We start from the raw sequence: 22,150 nt of genomic DNA, 5'->3' as shown, positions 1-22,150 counted from the left end.
CCACACACAAAAAATGAGCCAGGCATGGTGGCGCATATTTATAGTCCTGGCTATTCAGGAAGCTGAGGCAGAAGAATCACTTGAACCCAAGAGATGGAGGTTGCAATGATCCGAAATCGTGCCACTGTACTCCAGCCTGGATGACACAGCAAGACTCCCTCTCAAACAAACAAACAAACAAAAAACACAGCTTAAGGCTGGGCATGGCAGCTCACACCTGTAATCCCAGTGCTTTGGGAGGCTGAGGCAGGCAGACTGCTTGAGTCCAGAAATTTGAGGCCAGCCTAGGAAACATGTGAGACTCCACCTGAGTAAGAAAAATTATTTTTCAATTTTATTTAAAATTTCTTTTTCTATTTTTTTGAGACGAGTCTCCCTCTGTTGCCCAGGCTGGAGTGCAATGGCACAATCTTGGCTCACTGCAACCTCCACCTCCTGGGTTCAAGCAATTCTCCTGCCTCAGCCTCCCTAGTAGCTAGGACTACAGGTGCACACTGGCACGCCCAGCTAATTTTTTGTATTTTAGTAGAGAGAGGATTTCACCCTGTTGTCCAAGCTGGTCTTGAACTCCTGAGCTCAGGCAATCCGCCTGCCTCGGCCTCCCAAAGTGCTAGGATTACAGGCATGAGCCACCACGCCCAGCCTGAGATCCTATCTTTAAAAGGGGGGGCCGGGCGTGGTGGCTCACGCCTGTAATCCAAGCATTTTGGAGGCCAAGGCGGGCGGATCACCTGAGGTCGGGAGTTCAAGACCAGCCTGACCAACATGGTGAAACCCTGTCTTAAAAACATAAAAATAAAAATAAATAAATAAATAAAGAGGAAAAAAGAAAAAAACCCTAAAATACCCAGAAGTAAGGCAGCTTCAACTCCTCTGAGTAATTTCAGCATTCTTTCTTTTTTGAGACAGAGTCTTATTCTGTCGTCCAGGTTTGAGTGCAGTGGTGCTATCTTGGCTTACTGCAACCTCTGCCTCCCAGGTTCAAGCATTTCTGCTTCGGTCTCCTGAGGAGCTAGGATTACAAGCAGCCACCACCATGCCCAGGTGATTTTTTATGTGTGTTTTTAGTAGATGGGGTTTCACCACATTGGCCAGGCTGGTCTCGAACTCTTGACCCCAAGTGATCTGCCCGCCTCGGCCTCCCAAAGTGCTAGGACTACAGGCATGAGTCATGGCACGCAGCCAATTCAAGCATTGTTTTCCTCTTGTTAAGACGAAACTGGGCCCGGCATGGTGGCTCACGCCTATAATCCCAGTACTCTGGGAGGCCAAGGCAGGCAGATCACCTGAGGTTGGCAGTTTGAGATTAGTCTGACCAACATGGAGAAACCCTGTCTCTATTAAAAACAGGCCTGGTGGTGCACGCCTGTAATCCCAGCTACCTGGGAGGCTGAGGCAAGAGAATTGGTTGAACCTGGGAGGCAGAAGTTGCAGTGAGCTGAGATTGTGCCATTGCACTCCAGCCTGGGGAACAAGAGCGAAACTCTGTCTCAAAAAAAAAAAAAAAGATGAAACAGTTCTTCTTTCACTGGGCACAAATAAAGAGAAAACAGCAGAGTTCCATAGGAAAGAATGAGCGAAATCAGCAATTAAAACTATTTCAGGTTGGGTGTGGTAGCTCATGCCTGTAATCTCAGTACTTTGGGAGGTCAAGGTGGGAAGATCACTTAAGCCCCAGGAGGTGGAGAACAGCATAGGCAACATAGGGACACCCCATCCTGAAAAAAAAAAACCATTCCAAAAAAAGTCTACATCTGCCTGTATAGAACAGAAGAACCCTGAAAGAAAAATCTATTACAGATTAGCACTCTTTATTCAGGGATTATTCTTTCCTTTCTAGGTGTGTAAATAGCCTTCACACTTGAGGAAATGCATGTATATTAGATATTATTAGGCCTTTACAGTAGCCTTAATATTTACTAATTATACTGTAGTCAAGTATTAGTTAATCTAAGCATTTTTAAGCACTGGTTAAGTCTGTTTTCTACCTCCTAGGTGATCTGATAAAACTTTTTTAAAAAAAGAACATGAGAAGCTCAAGCCTGTAATCCCAGCACTTTGGGAGGCCGAGGCGGGTGGATCACGAGGGCAAGAGATCGAGACCATCCTGGTCAACATGGTGAAACCCCGTCTCTACTAAAAAAATACAAAACATTAGCTGGGCATGGTGGCGCGTGCCTGTAATCCCAGCTACTCAGGAGGCTGAGGCAGGAGAATTGCCTGAACCCAGGAGGCGGAGGTTGCGGTGAGCCGAGATCGTGCCATTGCACTCCAGCCTGGGTAACAAGAGCGAAACTCCGTCTCAAAAAAAAAAAAAGAACATGAGAAAAGATAACAAGACTGGACAGGATATAACTGCCAGGCATGACTACTGTTCTTTTTTTTTTTTTTTGAGACGGAGTTTTGTTCTTGTTGCCCAGGCTAGGGTGCAATGGCACAGTTTCAGCTCACGGTTACCTTCATCTCCCGGGTTCAAGCAATTATCTTGCCTCAGTCTCCCAAGTAGCCGGGATTATAGGAGCCTGTCACCATGTCCGGCTAATTTTTGTATTTTTATTAGAAACGGGGTTTCGGCTGGATGCTGTGGCTCACACCTGTAATCCCAGCACTTTGGGAGGCTGAGGCAGGCGGATCACGAGGGCAGGAGTTCAAAACCAGTCTTGCCAACATAGTGAAACCCCATCTCAATTAAAAATACAAAAATTTAGCTGGATGTGGTGGTGTGCGCAGGTAATCCCAGCTACTGGAGAGGCTGAGGCAGGAGAATCACTTGAACCTGGGAGGTGGAGGTTACAGTGAGCCAAGATCACACCATTGCATTCCAGCCCAGGTGGCAGTGCAAGACTCCATCAAAACAAAGAAAAAAGAAAAGAGAAAGAAAGATAAAATATTACACATTAAGAAAGAGGTATAGGAAATTAAAAAAAAAAAAAAAAAAAGAAAGAAAGAAACAGGGTTTCAACATGTTGGCCAGGCTGGTCTTGAACTCCTGAACTCAGGTGATTCTCCCATCTCAGGCTCCCAAAGTGATGGGATTACAAGCATGAGCCACCACACCCAACCTACTGTTCATATTTCTAAAGAGAAATCATGGCATATGGATAAACCACAGACTGCGACTTCTTAGATGACTCCAGCTCACAAGGTCACACCACAGCGGGAATGACGCCTTCAATTCTCTATCACTTACAAAAGGCCAGATAAGGCTCAAGGAGCACCAGCCAACCCCTATCATCTCCAGGGAATCTATATTATAAAATGCCTAGCCTTAGCAAAGGTCCTGAGTGTTGTTTCAAATTTCAGCTCCTATTTTCATTAAATATTTCAGATATAAGAAAAATAGGCCAAGCCTGGAGGCTCACCCCTGTAATCCCAGCACTTTGGGAGGATGAGACAGGAGGATCACTTGAGACCAGGAGTTCAAGACCAGCCTAGGCAACATAATGAGACCTTGTTGGGCCGGGCGCGGTGGCTCAAGCCTGTAATCCTAGCACTTTGGGAGGCCGAGGCGGGTGGATCGCGAGGTCAAGAGATCGAGACCATCCTGGTCAACACGGTGAAACCCCGTCTCTACTAAAAATACAAAAAATTAGCTGGGCGTGGTAGTGCGTGCCTGTAATCCCAGCTACTCAGGAGGCTGAGGCAGGAGAATTGCCTGAACCCAGGAGGCGGAGGTTGCAGTGAGCCAAGATCGCGCCATTGCACTCTAGCCTGGGTAACAAGAGCGAAACTCCGTCCCAAAAAAAAAAAAAAAAAAAAAAAAAAATGAGACCTTGTCTCCACAAAAAAAAAATTTTCAAAAAAAAAAAATACTTGTAGTTGTTAATAATTTTTCTATTTTGTTTAAAATAAATCTGCCTTATGGTAAAAATTACATAATTCCAAGAAAAAAGAAATTACAGAAAACTTAAAAGTTGGTTGTTATCCTTACACCGAAAGGAAGTAATACAGAAAATTCTATCATTGTATTTCGTCAAAAACATTAAACAGCCGGGAGCAGTGGCTCATGCCTGTAATCCCAGCACTTTGGGAGGCCGAGACCAGCGCATTGCCTGAGCTCAGGAGTTCAAAACTAGCCTGGGCAACACGGTGAAACCCCATCTCTACTAAAGTACAAAAAAAAAATTAGCCAGGCATGGTGGCAGATGTCTGTAGTCCTAGCTACTCTGGAGGCTGAGGCAGGAGAATTGCAAGAACCCAGGAGGCGGAGGTTGTAGTGAGCCAAGATCGCGCCACTGCACTCCAGCCTGGGCAACAGAGACAGATTCCATCTTTAAAAAAAAAAAAAAACATTAAACACATAATCTGAAGCCAAAAAAGAGAAAAAAGCGAGACTCCTCCTTAGTAACAAATGAGTTAAGCAGTGATAGAAGTTACACTAACATTAGAGGGCAGGAGAAACATTTAGTGACTCACACATTCCCCTTTGATGTCAATTTTACAATTTAGGGCCAAGTGCAGTGGCTTAGACCGGTAATTCCAGCAGTTTTGGAGGCTGAGACAGACAGATTGCTTAAGCTCAGTTCGACACCAGCCTGGGCAACATGGAGAAATCCCATCTCTACAAAAAATACAAGAAATCAGCTGGGTGGTGTCACACACCTGTGGTCCGAACTACCAGGGATGCTAAGGTGGGAGGATCGCTTAACCACAGAGAAGAAGAGGTTGTAGTGAGCTGAGATTGCCCACCACATCCCAGCCTGGGTGGCAGAGTGAGATCCTGCCTCAAAAAAAAAAATTAAAATTAAATGAAAATAAAATAAAATTTAAAGAGCTAGTTTCTTTTGGAAGAAAAAGGAGGGAAAACTTACAAATTATACCTTTAAGCTTCAGGACCAATAAATCAAAACCATTTTGCCTCCTGGTTCCAATTTCAAAGTCAATCCCCCATCCCTTTTTTTTTAAATCAAAAATCATGAGTCATCAAACATCTGGTACCCATGAAACTTACTGATTTAAATTCATTGACTTAAAACTGAGCGCCCACAACTGAAGAAATATTTTCCGAATTCAACCAGAGATGCTGAATACTAACCTTATCTCCCCTAGCACTTACACCTGCAAAGTGTAGTTTTCTTCCTCGACTTTGGGGACAGCAGGGGAAGTACAGTGAACAAATTTCAGGGTATAGCTATCCACCTCAATAGAACTTGACGAAAATGGAAAATAGTTGTTCTTTACCCCCAACAACTTTGGGACAATTTTTAAAAAAGGTTTAAAATTGCTGGGCGCGGTGGCTGAAGCCTGTAATCCCAGCACTTTGGGAGGCCGAGGCGGGTGGATCACGAGGTCAAGAGATCAAGACCATCCTGGTCAAGATGGTGAAATCCCGTCTCTACTAAAACACAAAACATTAGCTGGGCAAGGTGGCGTGTGCCTGTAATCCCAGCTACTCAGGAGGTTGAAGCAGGAGAATTGCCTGAACCCAGGAGGCGGAGGTTGTGGTGAGCCAAGATATTGCACTCCAGCCTGGGTAACAAGAGGTAAACCCCCGTTCAAAAAAAAAAAAAAAAAAGGCTTAAAATTGTTTAAATATCTACTAAATATCAGACTAAATCCTTACACATCAAATCATTTTTTTTTTTAAGGAGACAGGACTTCACTGTGTTGCCCAAGCTCAGTGGCCGATCACAGGAGTTTGGAACTCCGGGTTCAACGAATTCTCCCACCTCAGCCTCTCGAGTAGCTGAAACTACCGGTGCGCACAACTGTCAGCTAAATTTTATTTTTATTTTATTTTTTTGAGATGGACTCTCACTCCCAGGCTGGAGTTCAGTGGCGGAATCTCGGCTCACTGCAATCTCCACCTCCCAGGTTCAAGCAATTCTCCTGCCTCAGTCTCCCGAGTTGCTAGGACGACAGGCACCTGCCACCACGCCTGGCTAAATTCTTTTCTACTTTAGTAGAGACGGGGTTTCACTGTGTTGCCCAGGCTGGTCTCGAACTCTTGAGCTCAGGCAATCAGCCCGTCTCGGCCTCCCAAAGTGCTGGGATTACAGCACCGCGACCGGCCAATTTTTTTTTTAAGAAATGCGGATTGGAGGGGGGGCGGGGGGGGGGTCTTGCCATGTTTTCCAGGCTGGTCTCGAACTCCTGAGCCCAAGCGATCCTCCCGCTTCGGCCTCCCAAAGTGCTGGGGATGATAGGCGTGTTCCACTGCGCCCGGCCCCAAATCTTTGTTTTGGTCATGGAACAAAAAGCAGGGTATACAGTTGGCGTAGGACTTAAATCCTCAGATGACGCCAACGTTTCTAACCATGATTTCAAACGGCTCCCCATTAACTTCTCATTAACCCAACGAACAAGAAAGTGACATGCTGAGATTTTGGATCCCTTTTCTTTCCCAGGCTCTCCCTCTGGTAAAGAAAGAGGCGCACAAACAAGGGGTGTGGCCCACTCGCAAATCAGACAGACTGTCCCGAATCAGGAACAACTACTGGAAAGCAGAGAGGAAAGGGTTTCGCGTTTCCACTCCTCGGACTCTGCTCCAGAATTCAGCGTTACCCGTCCAAAGCAGCGGCGTCAGAACAAGTTACTAAACGTCACCCGCAATCTCCCTCTCCGCCTCCCGGGAAGGGCTGGGTCCCCCTCTCGGCTGTTACACCATCGGGCGTATAAGCGGAGTGGGGCCAGCGCGTCTCCCCCGAGAGAAACCCGAGGCCCAGAGGGGCCGGGGGAGCCCGACACGAAAACTACAGAAGTTCCTGAGCAGGGACCTGAACCAAGGTCTCTGCCCATGGCGCGGGCTGTAGAGACGCCGCTGCACTTGAGAAAGGGGTCCTCACACGCGAGTGGGGCGAGGGGTCAGTTGAAATCAGTCCCTCCCTGGGTCGCCAAGTCCCGAGTCCCGCCCTCTCCCCGCAGGACTCCCGGAGAGGACCTCAGCCTTCTGGCTTCGCCCCTCCGCCTCACTCAGGAGGAGACCTGCCAGGGCCCTATCTGACCTGTCGCCGCTGGGACCAAGCAGGCAGCGCGAAGCCTCCATGCCTGCCTCGAGGAAGCGCCCACCACCACGTACACACTCTTCGCCGCCGTCGCTAGAGTGGCGAGGCTGGCACGCCGCCGCGTCCCGCCTCCTGGCAACCTCATTCAGCACTGTCGCCGCTGCCGATTGGTCCGTGTGCTCGCGGCTCCTGTCTCATTGGCTACTGCCGGGCCCAAAGATGCCGGAGGGTTGCTAAGGGGCGGGAGGCGCGCGGGAGTTAAACGCGCCTGCGCAGGGGCGAGGTGACGCGCATCGGGGCTTGATCCGCTGGAGCGCTTCGCGGGGCCAGTACTGAAGGCGGAAGGATGTGTTTGCCTTGGCTGCGCCCGCCGAGCGGTCAACGGGTAAGTCGCGTCAGAGGAGTCGCCCATACCCCCCACCAACCGCCACGCACGCAACGGCTCCCCCCAACCCCGCCATTTTTATCGAGCCCACCCAGAGCTCTTCCCGACGTCTGCTCTGTGAGGATGTCCAGACCTCTGCTGCCTCCCATTCCAGCCCCTGCCCTGATACCAGCGGCCTTCGTGGACCCACTCTGGTACCCTCTCCAGCAGTCACTACCAGTGAAACGCATCTTCCATAGGCTGGCCTTGACTTTCAACTCCACAGAACTCTTTCAGTCTCCCCTAATCCAGCCCAAACTTTTAGATCATTCCTATACCTGCTTTACAGACTCCCCTAAAACACACCAAGGTATCCAGACTTTTTTTTTCTTTTCTTCTTTTGAGACAGGGTCTCACTCTCGCTCAGACTGCAGTGTGGTGGCCCAGTCTTGGCTCACTGCAACCTCCGCCTCCCAGGCTCAAGCGACTCTCCTGCCTCATCCTCCCGAGTAGCTGGGATTACAGGCACGGGCCACTACCACGAGGCTATTTTTCGTATTTTTAGTAGAGACAGGGTTTCACCATGTTGGCCAGACTGGTCTTGAACTCCTGACCTCAAATGATCCACCTGCTTCGGCTTCCCAAAGTGCTGGGATTACAGCCATGCTTCCGGCCTGGAGACTCTTTCCATCTACCTCTCCATTGCCTGTGGGCCTTCCTCAAACATCCATAGCCCACAGTGAGACCCCATCTAAATGTGTACTTGTCTCCAATAAATCGCATTCCCAAGTGTCAGTCCCTTTCTCCCTGCCGACATGCACATTATCGTCCCTACAAAACATCCTGAGTCCTGACAAGTCACTGCATAAATGGTTTTAGGGCATTCCAAGGTCAAAGTTGTTTCCACATTGGTTTTGAACCTACAAGTTAGTACTTCAGGAGGCACACGCTGAGAGTGGAGCGTTACACTGCCTGGCTCAGCCTGCACTCACTGCAGTCAACCATAGTGTCACAGAGTTTGATTTTTTCCATCCATCATGACCGTGTGCATGGTTCATTCTCTGCCTCAAATTCCTATCTGTAAAACATGCAGAGTAATCCCTGCTTGACCTAGTTGGGGCTGCACCTGACACAGTAGGTTCTTAAATGCTGAATGAATGTGGTTTAATGAGATTCTACTTGTCTGAGTAAAAGGCCATCTAAGACATTCTGTTGACTTAGGAAGTCCTTCTGCATTAATTACAATAAATAATAGTCTGAAAACTTTCCATATTTATTTACACAGTTTTACAGTTACTCTAAGAAACCATTCTATTTAATATTTACAGATTGCTTCAGTTAGGAAAAAATACTCAAAACACCAGCAATCCTAAAGGACTCATCTATGTCCCCTTTATCTACCCTGATCTCATGTAGTCCCTAAAACAGGGCTTGCTGCCCTTCTTGCCTTTGAGCAGATGAGTCAAGATTGCAGAGGTGGCAGTCAACCATAGAGTCACAAAGTTTTTTTTTTCTTCATCAGGTCACAAACTGCCACTGAGCCTGACAGAGTTGGTACTCAAAAATGCAGAATGGGAAGAAACGGTGGCCAGGAGGTGGTTCCAAGGACCATGGGGATCCTGACCATTCTGAAGATGAAGCAGAAAAAGCGGGAGGTGCGACTGCTCATGCTTGGCCTGCACAATGCTGGGAAGACAACCATCCTGAAGAAGTTCAATGGGGAGGACATCGACACCATCTCCCCAACACTGGGCTTCAACATCAAGACCCTGGAGCACTGAGGATTCAAGCTGAACATCTGGGATGTGGGCGGCCAGAAGTCCCTGCCGTCCTACTGGCGGAACTACTTTGAGAGCACTGACGGCCTCATCTGGGTGGTGGACAGCACGGACTGCCAGTGCATGCAGGACTGGCAGCGGGAGCTCCAGAGCCTGCTGCTGGAGGAGCGCCTGGCCGGAGCAACCCTCCTCATCTTTGCCAACAAGCAGGACCTGCCTGGAGCACTGTCCTCTAACGCCATCCGTGAGGCCCTGGAGCTGGACTCCATCCGCAGCCACCACTGGTGCATCCAGGGCTGCAGTGCCATCACCAGGGAGAACCTGTTGCAGGGCATTGACTGGCTCCTGGATGACATTTCCAGCCGCATCTTCACAGCTCAGTGAGCCACTCCAGATGCCCCCCACCTAGCAGTCTAGGTCCCCCAACCCTCAGCAAACACTATCCACAGGGGGATGGGAGTCAGCCAGCCAGACTAACACTCCCCCTCCTCCACCCCTTAAACTGCTGCTGCTACTGCTGCCCGCTGCTGCTCTGTGGCGGGAGGGCTGTGCCCTGGCTGTCTCCCTTGCTTCTGACCTGGCCTTTGGCTGCCATACCAGGAAAAGAGGGCTAGGCGGGCAGAAGCTGCCTCTGCTGCTACCGAGGCTGTGGGCCTCATCCTTCGCTCAGCTGTGAAATAAATTGCTCCTTGTCCTGGAAAAAAAAAAAAAAATTGCAGAATGGGCCAAGCACGGTGGCTCATGCCTGTAATCCCAGCCCTTCGGGAGGCCAAGGCAGGTGGATCACACAGTCAGGAGTTCAAAACCAGCCTGGCCAACATGGTAAAACCCCGTCTCTTAAAAAAAAAAAAAAAAAAATGCAGAGATGATTAAAGGATTAATGAGTAGTGGTTAAGGAAAGAAAAACCTTTAGTGGATGGGGTAAGATTGCTGTATTACTACTGACAGAAGCAAGATTCTCTTTTTCTTTTCTTTTTTTTTTTTTTTTTTTAAAGACAGCATTTCACCATGTTGGCCAGGCTGGTCTCGAACTCCTGACCTCAGGTGATCTGCCTGCCTTGGCCTCCCAAAGTGCTGAGATTATAGGCATGAGCCACCACGCCCAGCCAGAAGCAAGATTCTCTTAAAAAAAAACTTTCTGTAGCCATTTATTTACATACATTTTAAACAGTTATTACAAGATACTTTAAAAATTTAAACAAAAATACGAAGTAAACAGTTCATGACACTAAACTGTTTAGGACACAAAGTATTTTAGAAAACAAATCTTGGCTGGGTGTGGTTGAGGCAGGCAGATCACTTGAGGTCAGGAGTTTGAGACCAGCCTGGCCAACATGGTGAAACCCTGTCTCTATTAAAAATACAAAAAAAATTAGCCAGGCATGGTGGTAGGCGCTTATAATCCCAGCTACTGGGGAGGGTAAAACAGGAAAATTCTTGAACCTGGGAAGTGGAGGTTGTAGTGAGATTGTACCACTGCACTCCAGCATGGGTGACAGAGCAATACAGTATCTCAAAAAAAAAAAAATCTGGAATTGAATTCCCTTATGACTCCAGAAAACATATCTCCTTTCCATTGAGATTGCTGATGGCAGTCAGCTTTTCACAAGGAATTGGCTTCTGCTCAGTTTCCCTCTCTCTCTGAGGTAAGCAAGCAGGTGCTGTCGTCTCCTCCATGTGACCTTTATTCCATACTTGTTCTCAGGGGTGTCTTTAACCAGAACAGGTCCAGGCTCTGGGCTACTGGGAGTGCCAGTGTGAAGAGAACAGCTTGAAAGGTTTTCCTTCTGATCTGGGGGAATGAGTTCTTCCTTCATAGACGATAACTCTGGGGTCTGGATATCAGGTGGAATGAACACATAAGGTAAGCTCTGAAGTGCCTGAGCTGACATGTCCCCACAGCTTTGGGGACTGAGCACTGGAACTAAGGGTCTTCTGGAAACATCCTTTTCTGATTGATTGGGGCACTCCCTGATTAAGGGGATCCCCAGTGTCTCTGAACGGGAAGATTGTGGACTCTCAAAAGTTAGACGTGGAAACTTGGAAGTGGTAGATTTTCGACTTAAATGTCTCGCCCGGTCTTGGTGGTGGTGTTTCTGGTAGGCTGGGAACAAACTTCCTGCTGTTGTATCAAAATCAGGTGATACCTTTAAAAAAAAAAAAAAAGTGAGGTGAACCAACTACCAAGTACTAACCTAAGAGAGGAAACTATATCCGATGAGCGGACTCTTAAATCGGAGTCCACTATAGTAATGAACACAAAACTAAAATAGCTGTCTAATGGTATAATAACAGGAAGCTTTGGGCAAGTTATTCTGTCTCTCTGGCTTTCAGTTTCATCATGTGTAGGAAAGGGGATGATGTCTCTTTCACTTCATCACATCATATATATATAACTTTTTTTTTTTCCCCCTGGGATGGAGTCTCACTCTGATGTCTAGGCTGGAGCACAGTGGCACTATCTCAGCTCACTGCAACCTCTGCCTCCCAGGTTCAACCGATTCTCCTGCCTCAGCATCTCGAGTAGCTGGGACTACAGGTGTCCCCCACCACGCCCAGATAATTTTTTTTTTTTTTTGAGACAGAGTTTCCTTCTTGTCACCCAGGCTGGAGTGCAATGGTGAGATTTCTGTTCACTGCAACCTCTGCCTCCCTGATACAAGTGAGCCTCCTGCCTCAGCTTCCCGTGTAGCTGAGATTACAGGCATATACCACCACGCCCAGCTAATTTTTGTATTTGTAGTAGAGACAGGGTTTTACCATGTTGACCAGGCTGGCCTTGCACTCCTAACCTCAGGTGATCCACCCGCCTCGGCCTCCCATAGTGCTGGGATTAGAGGTGAGCCATGGCACACAGGCAATTTTTGTATCTTTAGTAGAGTTGGGGTTTCACCGTGTTAGCCAGACTGGTCTCAAACTCCTGACCTCAAGTGATCCACCCAGCTTACCCTCCCAAAGTGCTGGAATTAAAGGTGTGAGCCACAACACCTGCCCTGGATATAACTTATTTATCTTTTTTTTTTTTTAAGATGGGGTTTCACCATGATGGCCAGGCTGGTCTTGAACTCCTGACCTCAGGTGATCCACCCACCTCAGCCTCCCAAAGTGTTAGGATTACAGGCCTCAGCCACCACGCCTGGCTTTATTTATCTTTAAACTTCATGAAAGTAGAGACCAGCAGTCTTGTTCTTGATTCCCAGCACCTAGCAGAATGCCTGGAACAAAGAAGGCCCTCAGTAAATAATGAATAGCTAACTCCAAGCATAGTGAGTGAGAACTAGCAGAGGACCTGGCATATAATGAATGTTCAATAAATGTTCATTCCTATTCTCATCCACAAAATTCTGATGTTTAGGTTTATTCCACAATCCTGTAGCAGGTATTATGGTTCTTCCAAGCAGTCCTGAATAAGTTATATTTATTAAATACTCCTAAGCCAAGCTTATGCTTTTGTCTGGCCCTTTTGCTATACTACTTCCTTGTTGTATAGTGGTTATATTCTCTTCCCAGGGCTGTTGCTGCTGCTTTTTTTTTTTTTTTTTTTAGACAGGGTCTCACTCTGTCGCCCAGGCTGGACTGCAGTGGCGCAATCTGAACTCACTACAGCCTTGGCCTCCTGGGCTCAAGTGATCTGTCCTCAAGTAGCTGGGACTACAGGTGCGCACCACCACGCCCAGCTAATTTTTATATTATTTTTAGTAGAGATGGGGTTTCACCATGTTGCCCAAGCTAGTCTCAAACTCCTGGGCTCAAGCAATCCTCCTGCCTTGGCCTCCTAAAGTGCTGGGATTACAGGCATGAGCCACCACAACCGGCCTCTCTTCCAAGGGCTTTTAAGTGGTCAAAATATGACATATGTTATTCTTTTTTTTTTGTTTTTTTTTTGAGACGGAGTTTCACTCTTGTTACCCAGGCTGGAGTGCAATGGCGCGATCTCGGCTCACCGCAACCTCCGCCTCCTGGGTTCAGGCAATTCTCCTGCCTCAGCCTCCTGAGTAGCTGGGATTACAGGCACGCGCCACCATGCCCAGCTAATTTTTTTTTGTATTTTTTTAGTAGAGACGGGGTTTCACCATGTTGACCAGGATGGTCTCGATCTCTTGCCCTCGTGATCCACCCGCCTCGGCCTCCCAAAGTGCTGGGATTACAGGCTTGAGCCACCGCACCTGGCCCAAAATATGACATATGCTATTCTTATGGGGTTTTTATTGTTCAAGGTTCAGTCCATTAAATGATAAACAGAGTATCTAGCTAAATACTCCACCTTTCACATGAAGTTTAGGAAACAATCTCATTTCTTACTTGTTCTGCCATATATCTGGCTGTCTCATCCAGCTAATGGGTAAAAAAACTTTTACACTGAACTCTTTCAGATGAAAATAGGGAAAGAGAAAGACTCCAGTTCCAACTAACCCATTCCTCAGTTTGAACGGAGAAAAGACGAGGTACCAGAGAACATGGCTGGCCACAGACAGAAAGAATACATTAACTCCCTGCCCCTGCCCCCATGAGTCTTATTCTTTGGAGGCCCTGGTTCAAGGGGCAGAAGAGTCAGCATTCTGGAAAACCTAACAGTAAAAGTCGAAGTAATAATCCCATGGCCCTACCCAGGAAGTGATGGTGCTGTGGTCAATGGGCTTGCTGGGCACCTGTCGAGTGTGAGTCATGGGGAGCTGTGGAGATGCATAGCAGTGTTTGGGGCCCTCCAGTGGTTGATGGTGGAACAGCAGCTGGGCTTTCTGGGAAGGCTGGCGGCGTTTTTTTCTGGGAGGCATCAACCGGTGAATGAGGAACAGTTAGTAACCACATGATGCTGATAGCCTTCGGGATGGGAGATAGGCTCCAATTCCAACCCATGCCTGTAGAGAAGAAACAAAAGCTGGGAACAAATAATTCAGATGATTCCCTAGATTTTCCTGATCCTCTGCCAGCCAATTCTACTGTAAATCTCAAGGCTGTGGGGAACATAGCCTCCTAAAGTCTACACCACCAATCAAAACATAGTATTCATATTCAATATTCATCTAACAAACATTTATTGAGTATGCACTAAATGTCATGCTAGGTGCTGGGAATTTAAAGATGAATAACTGGCCGGGCGCTGTGGCTCCCGCCTACAATCCCAGCACTTTGGGAGGCCGAGGCGGGTGGATCACGAGGTCAAGAGATCGAGACCATGCTGGTCAACAAGGTGAAACCCCATCTCTACTAAAAATACAAAAATTAGCTGGGCATGGTGGCGCGTGCCTGTAGTCCCAGCTACTTGGGAGGCTGAGGCAGGAGAATTGCTTGAACCCAGGAGGCAGAGGTTGTGGTGAGCCGAGATCGCGCCATTGCACTGCAGCCTGGGTAACAAGAGCGAAACTCCGTCTCAAAAAAAAAAAAAAAAGAATAACCATTTATTAAACAATCATTTACTGAGTGCCAAACACTTGTAGTGATACAGAGCTCATCCCTGTTTCAAGGAGCTGAAAGTCTAACAAAGGGAAACAGGCATTTACAACACAATAGGAGAATACAATATGGTTCCATTCATTCCAAAGGAAGCTTTCTGGAAAGGGAGATACCTGACCTAGGTATGGAAGGCCTAGAAGAAACAAAAAAGCAAGGACACTCCAACCTGAGGAAGAGCGTACACAAAGGCACAGAGACAAGAAGGAGTATTGTGAATTCTGGGAATTACAAACTCAATGTATCTGGATAGAGTATGAAAAGATAAATGGCAAGAACTGAGGATAAACATGGTGTCAGGGTGAGGTGAAAAAAACGATGACATGGCCAAGTGTGGTGGCTCACGGCTGTAATCCCAGCACTATGGGAGGCAGAGGCAGGAGGATTACCTGAGGTCAGGAGTTTGAGACCAGCCTGGCCAACACAGTGAAACCTCATCTCTACTAAAAATACGAAAATTAGCTGGCCGTGGTGGTGCATGCCTGTAGTCCCAGCTACTTAGGAAGCTGAGGATCACCTGAACCCAGGAGGCAGAGGTTGCAATAAGCTGAGATCACGCATCTGCACTCCAGCCTGGGCAACAGAGCGAGACTGTCTCAAAAAAACAAAACAAAACAAAAAGGATTAGCCAAGTGTGGTGGTGCTCGCCTGTAATCCCAGCTACTCAGGAGGCTGAGGCAGGAGAATCGCTTGAACCTGCGAGGTGGAGGTTGCAGTGAGCCAAGATCGCCCCACTGCACTCTAGCCTGAGCAACAAAGCAAGACTCTATCTCCAAAAACAAACAAACAAACAAAAACAGATGACACCATATGAGTTTGGACTTTATCCTGAGTAGTCATGGCAGATTTTCAAGCAGAACAATTTGATCCCAGCTGGCTTTTTAAAAAATTTTTAACTCTAGATAACATCAAATACACACTAAAGTAGACTGAATAATATAATAATGTGCCCTGTGTACCAAACATCCAGCTCCAATAACTATCAACCAGGCTAATCTTGACTCATCTATACCCCTAGCCACTTCTTCTACCCCTGCATTATTTTGAAGAAAATATGTTCTATTGGCCGGGCTCAGTGGGTCATGCCTGTAATCCTAGCACTTTGGAAGGCCGAGGAAGGCAGATCACCACAGGTAGATCACCACAGGTTGGGAGTTCGAGACCAGACTGACCAACGTGGAGAAACCCCATCTCTACTAAAAATACAAAATTAGCCGGACATGGTGGAGCATGCCTATAATCCCAGCTACTCAGGAGGCTGAGGCAGGAGAATCGCTCAAACCCAGGAGGCAAAGGTTGTGGTGAGCCAAGATTGCGCCATTGCACTCCAGCATGGGCAAGAAGAGCGAAACTCCATCTCAAAAGAAAAAAAAAAAAAAAAAAAAAAGAAAGTATGTTCTATCATTCCCATTAATATGACTAAATAAAAACATAAACTCCTTAACATTATCAAGTATCCAGCCAGCCAGTGTTCTTTATTGTTATTATTATTTTTTGAGACTGGGTCTCATCTGTCACATAGGCTAGAATACGGTGGCACAATCACAGCTCACTACAGCTTTGAGCTCCCAGACTCAGGTGATCATCCCACCTCAGCCTCCCAAGTAGCTGGGACTATGCCACAACACTGGCTAATTTTTGTATTTTTTGTAGAGATAGGGTTTTGTCGTGTTGTCCAGGCTAGTCTTGAATTCCTGAGCTCATGTGATTTGCCCACCTCAGCCTCCCAAAGTGCTGGGATTACAGATGCGAGCCACCACACTCCAGGTTTTCTTTGTCCTTTTTTTTTTGAGATGGAGTCTCGCTGTGTCACCCAGGCTGGAATGCAGTGGTGTGATCATGGATCATTGCAGCCTCAACCTCTACAGCCCAAGCAATCCTCCACATCAGCTTCCTGAGTAGCTGGAACTACAAGTGAGCACATTGCATCTGGCTTTTTTTTTTTTTTTTTTTAATTTTTTGTAGAGATGAGGCCTCCTTGTGTTGCCTAGGCTGGTCTCAAACTCCTGGGCTCAAGCAATCCTTCCCTCCTCTACCTTCCAAATTGCTGAGGTTACCAGTAATTCTTCAGATAGGCCTTCCCTAACAACTATGTCTAAAATAACAGTCAACTCAAACCCTTGTCTTATTTGACTCTCTGTACTTTTATCTTTTGAGACAGAGTCTCACTCTTTCACCCAGGCTGAAGTGCAGTAGCTCAATCTTGGTTCACTGCAAACTCCGCCTCTCAGATTCAAGCGATTCTCCTGCCTCAGCCTCCCAAGTAGCTGGGATTATAGTTGCCTGCCACCAGGTCCGGCTAATTTTTATATTTTAAGTAGAGATGGGGTTTCACCATTTTGGCCAAGCTGGTCTTGAACTCCTGACCTCAACTGATCTACCTGCCTAGGCCTCCCAAAGTGCTGGGATTACAAGTATGAGTCACCATGCCTGGCACCTCTGGTAGCCTTCTGAGTTCCCTGTTTCCTTTTTCCACACTCCTCTCCAACCCGACTTTTCTTACAAGGTGCCTTGAGCATCTTTTTTAAAAAGTTTTACTATTTTTTTTAGAGATAGAGTCTTGCTTTGTTGCCCAGACTAGTCTCGAACTCCTGGGCTCGAGTAATCCTGCTTCAGCCACCCAAAGTGTTGGGAATATAGGCATGAGCCACCACGCCTGCCCCAGATCAACTTTAATAAGAGCTGCTTCAGTGGAATGGTAGGGCACAAGGTTGAATGCAATAGGTAGAGAAGTAAATTAGAGGTGCAGCTGAATATGCTGGAAAGTCACACAACGGAGTAGGTTGGTTCTATACGTTCATAATCCATTCAATCAACAACAACAAAAACCATGCTTTGACTTACATAATTAGGCAGTAGAGTTACAGGTAAAGAAAAAAAGGACAAAGTCTCTATTCTGAAGCAACTAACACCTTATGAAGAACACAAAATACAAATACATCTATTTGTTCATTCACTCACTTGAAAATATTTACTGAGTGCTTACTGTGTGCTAGGCACTGTTCCAGGTGCTGAAAATATATACCAGAGAATAAAATAAAGCCTCTACCATTGTGGTGCTTACATTCTAGTTGGAAAGGGATAAAAAGTATAGAGAGGCCGGGTGTGGTGGTTCACGCCTGTAGTACCAGCACTTTGTGGGGTCGAGGCGGGCAGATCACTTGAGGTCAGGAGTTCAACACTACCTGGCCAACATGGGGAAACCCATCTCTACTAAAAATACAAAAATTAGCCAGGCATCGTGGCATACACCTATAATCCCAGCTACTTGGGAGGCTGAGACAGGAGAATTGCTTGAACCTGGGAGGTGGAGGTTGCAGAGAGCCAAGTGCCACTGCACTCCAGCCTGGGCAACAGAGCAAGATTTCGTCTGGAAAACAAACAAACAAAAAGCTACCATAGAAATCCAGCAGAAAGATGACAGTGGTAGCAAGGGCTATAGTGTTGAAATTCATGACATGCTGAAAGTCATCAGCTTCAAATGGGTACGTTGCTTAGCAATCCTGTTTCCTTGATCAACTCATTCTCCACAAAGATTATCTTAAAACTTCTCCAAGCTAGGTGCAGTAGCTCATGCCTGTAATCCCAGAACTTTAGGAGGCTGAGGTGGGAGGACTGCTTGAGGCCAAGAGTTCAAGACCACCCTGGGCAACATAGTGAGCCCACGTCTTGACTAAAAATTTAAAAGAATAATTAGTTGGACATGGTGGGACACACCTGTAGTCCCAGCTATTTGGGAGGCTGAGGTGGGAGGATCACTTGAGCCCAGGAGTCTGAAGATGCAGTGAGCTATGATCATGCTACTACACTCTAGCCTGGGTGACAGACAGACCCTATATCAAAAAAAAAAAAAAAAAAAAAAAAAAAAAAAAAAAAAAGGGGGAAATTTTTGTTTTTTAGTTTTGAAATGAAGTCTCACTCTGTTGCCCAGGCTGGAGTGCAGTTGTGCAATCTAGACTCACTGTAACCTCTGCTTCCCAGGTTCAAGTGATTCTCCTGCCTCAGTCTCCTGAGTAGCTGGGATTACAGGTATCCATCACCATGCCCAGCTAATTGTTATATTTTTTAGTAGAGATGGGGTTTCGCCATGTTGGCCAGGCTGGTCTTGAACTCCTGACCTCAGGTGATCTGCCCACCTTAGCCCCTGAAAATGCTGGGATTACAGGCCTGAGCCACCACATCCAGGCTGAAAATTTTTATTTTAATTTTTAAAATTATTGTTAGAGATGGGTTCCTGCTCTGTTGTCCAGATTGGACTACAGTAACATGATCATAACTCACTGCAGTCTCAAACTCCTGGGCTCAAGAGATCCTCTTGCCTTAGGCTCCTGAAGAGCTGGGACTATAGACAAGCACCACCACACCTGGCTGGTTTCTTATTTTATTTTTTTTAGAGATGGGGTCTTGCTATGTTGTCCAGGCTGGTCTTGAACTCCTGAGTTCAAGTGATTCTCCTGCCTCAGCCTCCCAAAGTGCTAGAATTACAGGTGTGAATCACCACACCCTGCCCACTTTCTTAGAATGTCAGAACACCCCTTTTGTGTTAACAAATGATTTTACTCCCTACTTGACAACGAATATAGAAGACATCAAAGGAAATACTCTGATTTTCCAGAAAGCAAACATATAAACCTATGCATATCAGCATCTATCTTCTTTCTGCTCTAATTAGTGGTCAGTTCATTCTGGTATCTAAGTCCTTCCCCTCTGGTTGTGCTTTGGAGCTGTTCTCACTCTATATACTTTTCTTAGGCAAACTCATCTACCTGTATTTCCGTAACCACCTCTAAGTAGATGACTTCAATATTTATATACTCATTTTAGAATTCCTTAAGTTTAGGACCCAAATATCCCATTACCTACCTGAACGGCAACTAGATATTTCAGATGCACCTCAAATTCAACATGTTTAAGGCTGAGCGCAGTGGCTCACACCTGTAATCCCAGCACTTTCAGAGGCCAGGGCAGGCGGATTGCTTAAGCTCATGAGTTTAAGAACGGCCTGGGCAACATAGCGAAACCAGAACTCTACAAAAAATATAATAAATCAGGTGCGCTTGGTGTTGGGCATCTGTAATCCTAGGTACTCAGGAAGCTGAGGTTGACAGATCACTTGAGCCCGGGAGGCGAAGGTTGCAGTGAGCCAAGGTCGCACCACTGCACTCCAGCCTGGGCGACAGAGCCAGAACCTTGTTTCAAAAAAAGAAAAGAAAAAAAAAATTCAACAAGTTTAAAATTGAACTTGGCCAGATGCATTGGTTCACACCTGTAACGCCAGCATTTTAGGAGGTGAAGGTGGGAGGATCACTTGAGCCCAAGAGTTCAAGATCAATCTGGGCAAGAGTGAGACCTTGTCTCTACAAAAAAATACAAAAATTAGCTGGGCATAGTGGCATGTCCCTGTAGTCCCAGCCATTCAGGAGGCTGAGGTGGGAGGATCACCTAAGCCCAGGAGGCTGAAGCTATAGTAAGCAAAGGTCATGACACTGGACTTCAGCCTGGGGGACAGAGCAAGACCCTGTCTCTAAAAAATAAAAAGATAAATAAAAATAAATATATAAAATTTTTTTACAAAACTGAACTCCGCCGGGCAAGGTGGCTCACGCCTGTAATCCCAGCACTTTGGGAGGCTGAGGCAGGCAGATCACGAGGTCAGGAGATCGAGACTATCCTGGCCAACATGGTGAAACCCATCTCTACTAAAAATATAAAAATTAGCTAGGTGTGGTGGCACGTGCCTGTAATCCCAGCTACTTGGGAGGCTGAGGCAAGAGAATCGCTTGAACCCAGGAGGCGGAGGTGGCTGTGAGCCTATATCTCACCACTGCACTCCAGTCTGGCAACAGAGTGAGACTCCGTCTCAAACAAAAACAAAAAAACAACTGAACTCACTCTGAGCGTTGCTTTGTAGTAAAAAACAAAAACTGAATTCACAATCATTCCCCGGCAACCCCACCCCCACCCCTTGGCCAAAGTGATTATCTTCCAGGGCTCTTGGTCAGGGAATGGTGTCATTATTCTTTCAGTTATGCAGCCAAATATCTTGACACTTCTATCTCTCACCTCCCATCCAACCCACCATCAAGCCCTGTCAACTTTACCTCTTAAACACGTTTCATAATGCCCCTTTTTCACTCTGTTTCCTTCCTTTCTTCCTCTCTCTCTGACAACCTTTTTCAAGTTCAAGCAGTTCTTGCCTGGAGTATTGCAATATCCAACCACTCTAGCAAACCCTGCTGTAGAGGGACCTTTTAAAATGCAAATCTGACCTCAGTTCACTTCTGCTTAAAGCTTATGATTGGTTTGCTTTAATTCTTGGATAAGCACAAAACTTCTCAGTATGGCTAAGGCCTGCTTCCTCTGCCTCCAGCTTCAACTCACGCCACACTCCACTCAGGTTGATTAGCTCAAACCCCTCAGATATTCCTTAGCCTATACTTATCGTGCTTACTCCTGCTATGCAGCCTTTGCACACCTGATTCCCTCTGCTTATGGAGGTTCCCTCCTTTCTTTGTAAAAGGCACCAGATCTCACATCAAGCTCTCATGAGAAAAGCCTTTCCGGTCCTACCTCTCAAGATCTCCTTATTGTAAATACTCAAAGTATCATCAACCTCTACTGTTTCACTTTACAGCTGTAATTCCACTTTTGTGTGTTTGTTTTGAAGATGATGTCTCCCTCTGTCACTTCCTCTGTCCAGGTGAAGTGTAATGATGTGAACACACTTTACCATAACCTCCACCTCTCAGGCTCAGGTGATCCTCCCACCTCAGCCTCCAGAGTAGCTGGGACTACAGGCACGCACCACCACACCCGGCTAATTTTTAGTAGAGAAGCGGTTTCGCCATGTTGGTCAGGCTGGTCTTGAACTCGTGACCTCAAGCCATCCACCCGCCTTGGCCTCCTAAAGTGCTGGGATTACAGGCGTGAGCCACCGTACCCAGCCCACATTTGTTTATTTGATTCCTTAAAAATGTCTGAGCCTCTCTCCCAGGATTGGGCTGTGAGTCCAAGAGAAGTTAAGAACCTTGTCTGCCATTGTACGTTCAGGGCCTAGCGGTGCCTGGCACATAGCAGTTGTTCAACTAGACCGGTTGACTAAGTAAATAAAGCATTACAGTCTATTATACCCGAAGGCTTAGCTTTGGGAGGGGCAAAAGACAGGAAGATTTCGCGCTCACGTGGGGCTCAAGGTGCCGACATTTTTTCCAAGATGGAAGAAAGGTGAGATCACACGCAGCCCTCAAAGAACCCTCAGGCTAATCGGGGGGAGCAAACAATCGTTCGCTGTAGGAAAATGGGGTACGATTTCCCCTAGGAAGGAAATCAACTAAAGCTGACCTTTGAAAAGGGGAGCAGACAGCCTGAGGGGAGACGGGGGCGTGTCGCCTGACGTGACTAGGTCACTCCGCTCCGCGCGTCCCCAAACTGTCCCTCCGCTCGCCCACCCACGCCGCGGAGACCCCTCCGGCCCCTCCCCGGCCTCACGGCCACCTCTTCTCCCACGAACAGGCCAGCAGGCCGCCTTACCAGCCCGGGCCGGCCGGGGCCGCCACTCCTGTCAGACCGCGCCGCGTTCCAGCCCGGAATGCCGAGACAAGCGGGCGCCGATT

The 22,150-nt window shown here is 47.1% G+C and overlaps 2 protein-coding genes and 1 pseudogene across 3 annotated transcripts in view; 1 reads left to right on the top strand and 2 right to left on the bottom strand.

The window, feature by feature from the left end:
- The window catches only part of TULP3 (TUB like protein 3), a 49,974-nt gene extending 42,903 nt beyond the window's left edge, over positions 1-7,071 (bottom strand). Inside the window, exon 1 of the mRNA XM_032254483.1 lies at positions 6,945-7,071. Coding sequence (XP_032110374.1) covers positions 6,945-6,985 — 41 coding nt within the window. The 5' untranslated portion in view covers positions 6,986-7,071. The remainder of the gene's footprint in view (positions 1-6,944) is intronic.
- Positions 7,072-8,526: 1,455 nt separating this feature from the next.
- On the top strand, positions 8,527-9,797 carry LOC116534219 (annotated as a pseudogene). Its single transcript, XR_004261633.1, has one exon. The product of XR_004261633.1 is annotated as an ADP-ribosylation factor-like protein 2 pseudogene (transcript).
- Positions 9,798-10,664: 867 nt separating this feature from the next.
- On the bottom strand, positions 10,665-22,145 carry RHNO1 (RAD9-HUS1-RAD1 interacting nuclear orphan 1). The gene is made up of 3 exons (XM_032254482.1): positions 22,068-22,145; positions 13,694-13,945; positions 10,665-11,233 (listed from the first exon to the last, which is right to left on the bottom strand). Exons 2-3 carry the CDS (start codon positions 13,859-13,861, stop codon positions 10,682-10,684), a joined length of 720 nt encoding a protein of 239 aa, XP_032110373.1. The 5' UTR covers positions 13,862-13,945; positions 22,068-22,145; the 3' UTR covers positions 10,665-10,681.
- Between the last annotated feature and the right edge of the window lie 5 nt (positions 22,146-22,150).

This window comes from Sapajus apella, unplaced genomic scaffold (genome assembly GCF_009761245.1).
Source record: "Sapajus apella isolate SASKATOON/1434 unplaced genomic scaffold, GSC_monkey_1.0 scaffold86, whole genome shotgun sequence".
NCBI lineage: Eukaryota > Metazoa > Chordata > Mammalia > Primates > Cebidae > Sapajus > Sapajus apella.
The sequence above is the reverse complement of the archived record's forward strand: the minus strand, read 5'-3'. Positions and strand labels throughout refer to the sequence as shown.